General features: G+C 41.5%; 1 protein-coding gene across 1 annotated transcript; it reads right to left on the bottom strand.

Annotated features, from left to right (window-relative positions):
* Nucleotides 1-247: 247 nt before the first annotated feature.
* Nucleotides 248-10,516, bottom strand: LOC117255827 (uncharacterized). Its single transcript, XM_033625033.2, has 3 exons — nt 10,377-10,516; nt 7,058-7,173; nt 248-2,290 (listed from the first exon to the last, which is right to left on the bottom strand). The coding sequence occupies exons 2-3, from the start codon at nt 7,171-7,173 to the stop codon at nt 1,690-1,692; spliced, it is 717 nt and encodes a 238-aa protein (XP_033480924.1). The 5' UTR covers nt 10,377-10,516; the 3' UTR covers nt 248-1,689.
* Between the last annotated feature and the right edge of the window lie 1,904 nt (nt 10,517-12,420).

Here is a 12,420-nt window from a genome sequence, read left to right as displayed (position 1 = left end):
CATAATATACAATAAATTTATTTGACCCAAAACATTTTGTGAAAAAAAAAAGATCATAAAAATTGTTTATTTACAGTTTTTTCTATGTAGTATATTATGCTGCTGAATAACAGAAAGAGTAGCTGACATAAGATGTGCATTGCTTTTGGCAATGTATCTCATGATAACCAGTCTCTAGAAGTGTGTGTGGTCAAGTGATTAGAAAGTCAACAAGAATCCCGTAAATGACTGACACAGACAGACCAGATGGATGCTGAGCCAAGCTTTAATGAGACAGAAAAGTCAGACAAGAAAAAAAAATACAGAGCATTTAATAATGCTTTCCAGGATCACAGAGTACCATGACACAAGCACTAGAAATACTGATGTTAATTTACATCAAATGTCTTGTACTTTACTCACATATTTACTGAATAAATTTGAAACAAAATGAATAAATCATCTCTTTACATACACAGAGACCGAATCACTTATCACAGGGAACTTTGCAAAAGAGAAAATTAAACTTCAGTGAATTTTGGTGTGTGTTTTTCACACCGCTGATCAGTTGCAAGTCACTTTGACAGTGTTAACCTTTCTGGGAATGGAGAACTTTAGAGGCCAAATATGACATACCTTAATAATCTTGTGGCCCTGTCTGATTTTATATCAACCTGCTCTGCCAGAGAACAAACTGCTTCACTAAAGAGATGTTTCAAGGTGTATAGTCAGTCATGAGACATGGATGGATGGTACATGCTTGCTGTCTCAACTCATTGTCCATTTACCAATTGAAGACACGAGTATTCACCACGTCAGCTAGCTTCCAGTGTCGTTTGTATCGCAGAGACATGCAAATGGATTTATCTGTGCCACTCTCTGTTGTGACCTGGCACTGAAATGGAAGCTATTAATGCTTCAGATACAATCTTATAGTATGAAATGAAAAAAGTGCATTTTAAGCTTGAGGATTTTTTAAAATCTCAGTGACAGTGGGTTCATGCTGTGCATTCAAGTTTCTAACAAATCCACAGGGCACTAATGTTGTGGGAGTTTTGTTAAAGGAGCAGAGGCTCAGTTCAAACAAAGGGCGCCCCTTCCTCCTCTTACTGTGCTAACATGAGCATGCTACCAAGTCACAATAACTATGGTAGCATATCAATGTTTAGCAGGTATAATAATTAAAATCTTAGTTTGGTGTGTTAGCCCTTAGCGTTTGCTAATTAGGGCTTAACACAAAGTCCAGCTGAGGCAGATAGGATTGTTAGTAGTTTTGAAACAGTGACAAACCAAAGTATTGGACAGATAATTGACCTGAAGATGGTGCTTAATGCAATGTCAGGGTGAGTTTTTATGACCCATCTTCTGTGGACTGTTAAATGTCTTTATCGCATGTCATGATGACAATCCAATCATCTTCTAAACTTCACTAATACATTTAACTCTTAAAACTGTTTGTCTCATTTTGTCCTTTGTTGTTCCCCAGTCACCTGATGTGTTTTTATTTATAATAACAATAATGTAATTTGGCTGTAGTTGTTACAGTAACAGCACCAGCAATAGTGAAAATAATGTTTGAGAGCAATGAAACTGTGGTGTCCCCCAACATAGCCAGTATATTCTTAACGTCCCTGCAGATCTATATGACCTGAATCACAGCAGTCCCAAGAACCTTTCTACCATCTGCCACTTTGACTGAGCCCGCTGCCATCAGCCTGAAGTAGAGGGTGATGTTGAATCAGAAACACAATAATCTGCAACATTTCCACCACTGAAGCATCTGGTGCACTGCTGACGGCCACTGAGCCTCTCACAACGGAATATGTTCTCAAGACCGACTGAAGACCCGAGTCGTTGAAGGGCTGCACGCCGCGCTGCATCAGTAGGCCTATTGGTTTGACAAGTATTGGGTTCATATATTTCAGTGAACACAAAAACGTGATTGCTCCATTGACTGATTCTTTGAATCCTTCTGAGGATTCTCCGATCATCTGAGGTGCTTGAACATCTTTCAACACATGGGGAGGCATAAACATAGAAAAGCAACAGATCATTGCGATTAGTTTGTCTGAAGAGGCGATTCAATTTGTCCACGACTCGTGACTCTGCGTGATCAGTTCCTCCATTGGGATGTCTCAGAACTTTGGCAGCAACCACCCTGGTGCCGATGTACACCTTGCCATCGTTGATGGCATTCCTCACATCGTCACCAGGATCACTTTGAAAGATGTCCTGAAGGATATCGTTAATGTTCTGGTTCTGGTTGTCAGGGATGCTTACTGCCAGACAGAACATGCCTTGTGTTCCATACCTGTCAAAGAAAAAATACAGGCAACATCCCATCATGAACTTTACATCTTTTGGTAGAGAACACAGTACAACGATCAGCCAAAACATTCAAACCACTGTCAGGTGAAGTGAATAACATTGATCATCTTGTTACAATACAATGTTCTACAGGGAACCTTTGCTGCTGGCATTCATGTGGATGCCACTTGACACGCTTTGTCCTCTCAAACACTGTTGCAGACTAAGTACATCCCTTTCATGGCAACAGCATTCCACCCCTGGCTCTGACCTGTCAAGGCATGGAAACAGGATCTCTGGGGGGTGTCCTGTGGTTTCTAGCACCAGGGTGGTGGCAGTGGATCATTTGCTGTTGCCATGAGGGGGGGTACTTGGTCCGCACATGAATGCGGGACACAAAGTTTCCCAGCAGAACTTTGTAATGTAATCAGATGATCACTGTTATTCACTTCACCTGCCTGTGTTTTTAGTGTTGTGGCTGATCACTGTAGGCTGGTTGATAAATGGGTGTATAAGGCAGACATCTCAGATCACCACTAAGTGGCACCATTGCAGCATTTCTCCGTTCGTCCCGCTCAGGACACAGCAGTTCTGAAGTGACTTTCAGGTAACATGCCAATTCTGTTCAACTCTATTGCATAGAAAATCAAATTAGGACGTGGATAAATTGCTTAACTTTATTTTTGGGGAACACTGGTCTGAGCTTTTGAAGTATATAAAGTCCTGATTGAAGTTTAGGTGTTGTATTTCTGGCCATGTGTTTTAAGTTTTCAATCAGTGGACCAAGATGGAAGGCAGTATTGTCTGAAATATAATCACTACCAGAACTTAAAGCTGCCCTGTGGAGTTTTTACATATAAACCAGTGTCCGTTACATAACAGCCACTGCCAAACGAGTTATTAGGATGATCACTGAACCCATCTCCACCACACAACAGTCTCTGGTTTGCTTAGAAGCGCTATTGTCTCTCAGGAGCGACATTACCGCGCTGTCACACAGGAAAGGACGCATTTGACGTAGAGTTCAAAGAGCGCATGCGCAGTTGGAGATGTCGGAGACGACGAGACTAGCAGAGAAGCTACTGAAAGATGTCTGAAAACCCAAAGAAACGGCCCAGGAAAGCTTCCGAAGCCTCTGGAGCTGGTCCCGCTAATCCTCTCCAACCTCCTCGACGTTCAGAAGAAGGAAAAAAGGAAAAACGAGAGAGTGACAAACGCAGAGATAAAGCCCGTTTCACACAGAGCGTGCAAAGCACAGACCTCCGCCGACAAACCCATTCATTGTGTATGTGCTACCGCGGCGCAAGAGCCCACCACTCTGCCGGCGAGCTGTCTGTATTGTAATGAATCACTCACGAGCAGGAGACCAGAGAAGTATTCAGGAAAAAGGCCTGTTTATTTGTGCACTCCAAAAACTCCGGTAACACTCCGGGGGTAACACGTAAAAGTCTCCGTCCCAAACTCTGACTCTTCTAGTGTAGCACACACACTTCACACAACCATACTCACTTACAGTACCCAGCGGGGCAGCCCTCCCCCTCTCTGCTCCATCAATCTCCAGCCCGCACACTGACTGACAGCTGACTCCACTCATACCACACTCACCACTGCCCCAGGGTCGCTACAGTATATTTGTTCACAGCAAATAAAACAATGAAAATTATTGGGTGGTAAATAGGTGTGTCATTTACCTTTGTGTGGAGCGGAAGCAACACTCGTATTGCCGACATCATCGAACGGTGCACGCTGACTGTTATTGTTGCAGTACTCGGAAAAACACGGCACATGGCGCAAATGGGCAAAACTCCACAGGCCAGCTTTAAGCTTTATTCATATTGACTTGCAGTTTGTTTCTGATGACACGAAACTTGGATGAATGTAAATTTTCTCAGTCTTAATGACAATGAGACAGAGATTGTTATGTTTGGACAACCTAAACTATTGGTTGAGTCTGTTGGTTTTCTTGGTCCTGTAGCTTTTCACCTTGAATGATTTGGTAATAATCTTTGTGTGATTTTTGACAGCTTGGATAAACAAATTAGTTCAGTAGTCAAAACGAGCTTCTTCCAGTTCAGACTTTTAGCCAAGGTAAAGGCCTATCTCTTTCCCAAAGAACCTGTTCAGCACTTTAGTTAACGGTGGTTGTTTTTAAATGTGCTTTACAAATGAAGCTTGACTTGACTGGACTTGACCTTTTTAGATTTACTGTACAGTACAGGCCAAAAGTTTGGACACACCTTCTCATTCAATGCGTTTTCTTTATCTTCATGACTATTTACATTGTAGATTCTCACTGAAGGCATCAAAACTATGAATGAACACATGTGGAGTTATGTACTTAACAAAAAAAGGTGAAATAACTGAAAACATGTTTTATATTCTAGTTTCTTCAAAATAGCCACCCTTTGCTCTGATTACTGCTTTGCACACTCTTGGCATTCTCTCCATGAGCTTCAAGAGGTAGTCACCTGAAATGGTTTCCACTTCACAGGTGTGCCTTATCAGGGTTAATTAGTGGAATTTCTTGCTTTATCAATGGGGTTGGGGCCATCAGTTGTGTTGTGCAGAAGTCAGGTTAATACACAGCCGACAGCCCTATTGGACAACTGTTAAAATTCATATTATGGCAAGAACCAATCAGCTAACTAAAGAAAAACAAGTGGCCATCATTACTTTAAGAAATGAAGGTCAGTCAGTCCGGAAAATTGCAAAAACTTTAAATGTGTCCCCAAGTGGAGTCGCAAAAACCATCAAGCGCTACAACGAAACTGGCACACATGAGGACCGACCCAGGAAAGGAAGACCAAGAGTCACCTCTGCTTCTGAGGATAAGTTCATCCGAGTCACCAGCCTCAGAAATCGCAAGTTAACAGCAGCTCAGATCAGAGACCAGATGAATGCCACACAGAGTTCTAGCAGCAGACCCATCTCTAGAACAACTGTTAAGAGGAGACTGCGCCAATCAGGCCTTCATGGTCAAATAGCTGCTAGGAAATCACTGCTAAGGAGAGGCAACAAGCAGAAGAGATTTGTTTTGGCCAAGAAACACAAGGAATGGACATTAGACCAGTGGAAATCTGTGCTTTGGTCTGATGAGTCCAAATTTGAGATCTTTGGTTCCAACCACCGTGTCTTTGTGAGACGCAGAAAAGGTGAACGGATGGATTCCACGTGCCTGGTTCCCACTGTGAAGCATGGAGGAGGAGGTGTGATGGTGTGGGGGTGTTTTGCTGGTGACACTGTTGGGGATTTATTCAAAATTGAAGGCACACTGAACCAGCATGGCTACCACAGCATCCTGCAGTGACATGCCATCCCATCCGGTTTGCGTTTAGTTGGACCATCATTTATTTTTCAACAGGACAATGACCCCAAACACACCTCCAGGCTGTGTAAGGGCTATTTGACCAAGAAGCAGAGTGATGGAGTGCTGCGGCAGATGACCTGGCCTCCACAGTCACCGGACCTGAACCCAATCGAGATGGTTTGGGGTGAGCTGGACCGCAGAGTGAAGGCAAAGGGGCCAACAAGTGCTAAACACCTCTGGGAACTCCTTCAAGACTGTTGGAAAACCATTTCAGGTGACTACCTCTTGAAGCTCATCGAGAGAATGCCAAGAGTGTGCAAAGCAGTAATCAGAGCAAAGGGTGGCTATTTTGAAGAAACTAGAATATAAAACATGTTTTCAGTTATTTCACCTTTTTTTGTTAAGTACATAACTCCACATGTGTTCATTCATAGTTTTGATGCCTTCAGTGAGAATCTACAATGTAAATAGTCATGAAAATAAAGAAAACGCATTGAATGAGAAGGTGTGTCCAAACTTTTGGCCTGTACTGTAGTTTGGGGATGCATGATATTGGATTTTTTGCCGATATCTGATATGCCAATATATAACAACTTATTTGGCTGATTACCAATATCAATATATGCGTATTTTTCCCCACCTAATTTTGGTGATCATCAAGTCTCTTCTGTAGTGAACTTAACATCATATTATGTATGCATACCCTTATCATAATGGCCCACTATGAAATACAATACTTTTCAGTGCATGTAATATTCATTCATTGTGAAAAATGAGAAACAGAAAGAGGAAGAAACAAGAAAAAGCATGTTGGCCGATTCTGAAAGTTCAATTCAAAGCCGATATTGGCTGATACCTATGACGTGCCCATGCATCTCTACTTTAGTTTTATGACGAAGGCAGAGGTTGTTCGGCTGAACTCCTCTGGCTTGATGTTTTTTTCATAGTTATTGTACCTGCATATTGTGCTCCTCTGATTTAATGACAGTTTATGGGGGTCCACATAAACACCAGCCACAGTCTTAGCACTCATTAACATTTTTAAGAAACTTAATCTGAAGCTTAAATCTGCTATTACCAACTAATTTCACTAAAGGTGTTTCTAATATTTAGTCATGTTTAACTGACATGTTTCAAAGGCATCTGCGTATTGTGAACATATCAGAGCACAATATGAATTAAATTATTATTACTATTATTATTTACACAAGCACTACAAGCAGCCAGAAGCAGGTGTCGATTTTGTTAGTACCTACGAAGAGATCGGAGCTACTAACATATCGATGAATGCAGAAATGTGTTTCATGAATGAGAGCCTTACTCTTTATGCCAGGGATGCAGCGTGATATAACCAGCCTTGCTTTGATAGTATTTGGTCTGACATCTACACCCCCCCAGATGTCTTGCCCAAGTTCTAGTGGTTGTCTGGACACATCCTTAGTTATCAAAATTCTGTCAACTCACTCTCTGAAGATGCCGTTTACAAATGAGGCGAGTCTGTTCTGGTCCACAACAGCCGAAGTGTTTTCAGCAGACAGGAAGAAGGCCACCATCACTGCCATCCAGCACAGGCCAGCCATCTGCACAGGTTCAATGACAACATATGGAGGCTTACAAATGGGAAATAATATCAAGTGAAAGTATGACAGTCTGAAAGTGTACATAGAGATAATCTGCTGCAGGTTGTTTCATTGATCTAATCTTAATGCTTAATGCTGAGCTCTGCCTTTAGCTTCATGCTAAGATTGTCTTGTTGTCATGTTGGAGGTAACACATTAAAATTAGAGGTGTTTGGTACATTTACAAACAAATATTTAACAGTGAATCTTCAAAGTGAACTGCCTATCTGCCCTACGTCTCTGAGATGAGAAGATCAGGGCTGCAAACTTTGTCTCGTCCTTTAAATCACTTCGAAAAATATGCTTTTATAGAATTGTTTTTTTGTTGATTTTATTTATGTTTTATTGCATTTTAATTCATCCTACCCTGTTTTTTATTATGTGCGCAGTGTTTAGCTCTTAGTTCATTTCATTCTCTATGTTTTGTTGATTTTAGGGCTGTAGTCTCCTGGTCGACTGGTCGATTATTTGGTCGATATGCTCTCGTCCGACCAAATTCTCAAGTGCTACATCAACAGCTTTCTAGAATGAATCCATTATTTCCTGCGGCAGGAGGGACAGGCTAAAGCTTCAGTTATACCTTTGCCTGGCTCCGTTCGCAGATTGCGCGCGCACATCAACAGAGCACAAAGGCATTTATACTTGGCTCATTCTCTGTTGCAGTAAGACAGGGGGCGGTAGAGAAAAAATACTATAGGAGGTAGTAGAAGCAGGCAAAAAAACAGTAGAAGTAGTCCTTGCCCAGTGCATTTTGAACTGACACTAGCACGGCTTGCGAAAAGTTTCAAAATCCTGGAGGTGCACGACCTCACGAAGCGGCAGCGCGCAGCTGTCGCCAGGTGCGCGATTACGTCATTTGTGGCTCACGAACCTCGCGCACTCGCAACTGCGTCAAGCATAAACTAGGTTTAAGTTACCTGTGAAAATGGGGGTTTTCAAAACACCCCCTTTGTTTACACAACATTGAACTCGCCCATCCTGACACTCAGCGTCGCGGTGACGCAGGCCTCCTGTCTGTTTCTGTATACTGATACCATTTCCCTCAGTGGAAACGAAACTTGTATTTACTTATTTTTCACAGATAATTCAATTTCAATTTCAATTTTATTTATAAAGCCCAATATCACAAATCACAATTTGCCTCACAGGGCTTTACAGCATACGACATCCCTCTGTCCTTAGGACCCTCACAGCGGATAAGGAAAAACTCCCCAAAAAAACCCTTTAACAGGGAAAAAACGGTAGAAACCTCAGGAAGAGCAACTGAGGAGGGATCCCTCTTCCAGGACGGACAGACGTGCAATAGATGTCGTACAGAACAGATCAGCATAATAAATTAACAGTAATCCGTATGACACAATGAGACAGAGAGAGAGACAGAGAGAGATGCAGGACAGATGGTAATGACAGTGGCTTACAACAACATTAATGAAAGTAAACCCTAACCCTATGAACAGAGGAAATCTCTGCTTGTCGCTAGGCTAATTTATACAATGTAAAATGCCATAGGCTGGCGCGAATAACTTTAGTATTTGATGTATTTGCTTGGAAACGTGTTTAGTATAAGACAGTTGTTTTGTCTGTGAATCTTGTGAGTTGTAATGGAGCCAAACTGTGTGCCGTTACCTTTGTTAAATGTTTCTGTTGTCCGTGGTTTTATATTAGAAGAGTGAAAGATTGCTAGCCGCTAGGTTAATGTATACAATGTAATATGCCATAGGCTGGCACTAATAACAGTAGCTTGTTGTATTTGTGGGGGAAATGTGTCCAGATAAAGTTTGTCTGTGAATGCAATATTGAATGTTATGGTGTAGCTGATTTGTGTACTTGTGTTTGAAATTATTAAGCTATATTTAATGTGTGTTTTGAATCAACTAAACTTTACAGCACTTAACACAGTCCTCCACCGCCAATTAGTGTTTTGGAGGTGTAACTGCAGAGTGACACAGACACCACCGCAGAGGGAAAAATAACATGCAGATTTTTTTTCCCCACGACTAATTGAGTAGTTGAAGATTATGCACAACTTCAGTCAACCAAGATTTTCTTTGGTTGACTACAGCAATTTGATTTTGTTTTATTGTAAAAAAAAAAAAAAATCTGAAATTTGTCATCAACTGTTTGACATAAATACAAAAATACTAAACAACATTTAACCAAACAAAAAAATCATACAACAAAGGTTACAAATCCCAACAGACATTACGAAGAGTGAATGCTGTGCAAAATATTACTCATTTACTACATTCAGTGTTTGACCCAGGTGACTTGGAAGCCATACTCTCATTTGACAGACTGAGGAACAAATGAGTTCCACAATGTGTTTGTTGAAGCCTGTAGGACTCAAAATCTGATTTTAAATGTGTTCCGTGTTTGTTAGCAAAGGACTTTGTTACTGTGTTTTTAAATGTGCTATATAAGTTTATTATTATTATACTGAATCCTTTTCACTGCTCGAGTCAGCAGCTTTGAGCAGTGGAAATCCCCTCACTGGTGACTGAGCACTGTTTTCAGCTCAGCCATGTCTCAGGAGAAAGATAGTTGTTGAGTCTCATTCCCAGGCCGTCAAATGATAACATTTGGTTGTGTCAATATTGAACAACCTGCAAATGAGACTCAACAACAAATATCTTTCTCCAGAGTTACACACAGCACTTTTAACTGTTTATACTAACAAGAAATGGTGCAATATGTGTGCATGTCACACAATACATGTCATTTGTTTATTTTTTTTATTTTGCAGCTGCGAGTTGAGCCTAGCTCCAGTTCCTTTATGCAATGCATTTTGGGACAATAGTGTCAAACAGCAGCTCACTCAAAAATGAAATGAAATGAAAAGTCATGTTTCCAGTGTGAACACACTACATACTCATACAAACTTGCTCCGACTCAGTGTGTGGTGTGGATTTGATCCAGTAAACTGCTTCATTACACATGGTGTGTGTAGATTAAGTAATCTATAGATAGCAGGTTTAAAAAGTAATTGCAGACACAGCCACTCTTAGCTTGTATTGAGCTTAATGTGGCCTCGTGAAATTTTGGAAATCACTTGAGGTTTTTACAAGGTGTCAGGAGATGAACCTATTAACTGCTGAAGTTAGGTTATACCGTCCTGTCTCCCTCCTTAGAACTCTACTAAAAACAGCCAAGAGAATCTCTTTTACCGTCTTTGTTGGAGAGGGCTGTCTGATGGATGCTGTCTGTGTCTTCTGCTCTCTTCTCAGTGCTTGTTGTGAAGGCGTTGCTGCAGTGAATACAGTCAGAAGGAAGATGTGTTTTTATAGAGCGGAAGTTGATCATGCAGTTAGAGTGGCACCATGCCCATATTTGAACATATTTTCCAAAAATTAGTAAGCCGGAAGATTAGAGCAGAGGACGAGAATCAACGCTTGGGGGAGAGGTGTGAACCATAACCACGTCATCATGGTTTAATTAGTATGACTGTCAATAAAAAGTTGAACAATATAAATCATTTTAAAAAAGATGTAAGATATACTCCTCGGACTCATGAAACGGAGGGACTAACGCAATGTGCTTACTGATGTCAAAAGCAGGAGCAGAAACAAAACTTTGGTTAGGAGACACTGGGGTGGAGACAACAGGGGCTCCTCTTTCCAGCTCAAGAGCCCTGATACGGAGATGCATTGCTTGCACTTCAAGCTGTTTATTTTTGGTCTCCACCTCCTTTATTTGCAGGGCTAAGCGGAGATCCTCTGTGGTCATATTTCCCAGAGAAGGCTCAATGACCGGCTCAGGCTCCACACCAACAGCGCGCACGCCAGCAGCCTCCGCTGCTTTCACATCCGCCACCTGTGCGTCAGCCGCCGCGTCACCCGCAGCCTTAGCCGCCTCAGCAGCTAGTTTGGGTAGCACACCCTGCTCCACCAACTCAAAATCTGTTTGAGCTCTGCTTTCCGGGCACTGTACGACACATGCACATTATAAAAGTTAGCCACAATTAACAAATCTGCTTTTTTACACTACTCAAGTTTTGCCAAAGAAGGGCTGGTCACAAAGTCATCCAGAGAAAACTTCATAATTCCCCTCACACCAAAAAACAACCGCCAACCAGAGGAAAAAAATATTCACCAAACTCACCCTGAAACGAAGCGCGAAAAGAAAACGGACGAGCCCCCAATTCATGTTATGCCCAGTCTAGGGGTGTCTGGGACACAACATGAAAGGCCCCATCTTCCCCAAGTCCCAAGTAGGCCACAAGGATACAAATGTGTTTAACGAAAATAAAATAGGTAATTTATTACAATAAATGGAATAAGATTAGTGCGTGAAATAATAACTTCATGGTGGACTAAGGGCAAAATAACTAACAAAACAGGTCTATCAAGGGAGTAAGTAAATAACCTAACCAAATAATACTAAATAAATGACAAAAAAAGCTTACCTCCCTAACTAAATAAAGAGGAGAAAAGGGTTAATAACAAAACTGGCAGTCCACCCCTGCCTATACAATATATACAAAAAAATGCTGTTTGACTACAATACGACAATACGACAATGCGAGTGGCTAGTTGGGAGAGGAGGAAGGTGAGGTCTGCCTGCTAGCTCGAAGCAACTGCCATCTCGGTCCTTAAAAACCTGAACGCCCTCAGCTGCAGCCAATCACAAATGAGGACAGATGCAATCCACCAATCCTCGCCGGGCTGTGGCACACACCTATTTGCATACAGAAAAACCACAAGCAGAGGGAAAACATGTACAGAGAAACACAGAACACATTCAGGAAGATCACAACAGTTGTAACACAGGGGGAACATGTCCCACCACCACATTATTGTTATGCTAATCAAACACCACACACAACAAGACAAGACAAGACAAGAGAACTTTATTTTCCCCTTAGGGAACTTCATTTGTGGTTGGGCTTACATGCACACGTATCCCTGCACACAACAACACACATACAGTGTTATAGTTCATTTAGCAGTCTAATAGATGTTGGGACAAAGGTAACACCTCTCATATGTAATTTTTGCCAAATGTGGACATGTATAGAATTAGCTAATGTCACTTAGTTTAAAACTTGTAAGCAGATTATTTCCTTCAAATTTGCTTCTAATTGGGCACATTCAAAGTGGCTCAGTGTGTACATCTGGGGCTTTTATTGTGAGGGGTATAACCACCAGTATACCTCGATGTATATGTAGAATGAGAAGGTGTGTGGACACTCTACTAAATAAATGAGTAAAG

This window comes from Epinephelus lanceolatus, chromosome 3 (assembly GCF_041903045.1).
Source record: "Epinephelus lanceolatus isolate andai-2023 chromosome 3, ASM4190304v1, whole genome shotgun sequence".
NCBI classification, from domain to species: domain Eukaryota; kingdom Metazoa; phylum Chordata; class Actinopteri; order Perciformes; family Serranidae; genus Epinephelus; species Epinephelus lanceolatus.
The sequence above is the reverse complement of the archived record's forward strand: the minus strand, read 5'-3'. Positions and strand labels throughout refer to the sequence as shown.

Bases quoted from the DNA above. Each gene is read 5' to 3' on its own strand.
- LOC117255827 (XM_033625033.2), bottom strand. From the start codon at position 7,173: ATGGCTGGCCTGTGCTGGATGGCAGTGATGGTGGCCTTCTTCCTGTCT. The intron at 2,291-7,057 runs GTGAGTTGACAG...TTTCTTTGACAG, and splicing joins GTAAACGGCATCTTCAGAGA to GTATGGAACACAAGGCATGT.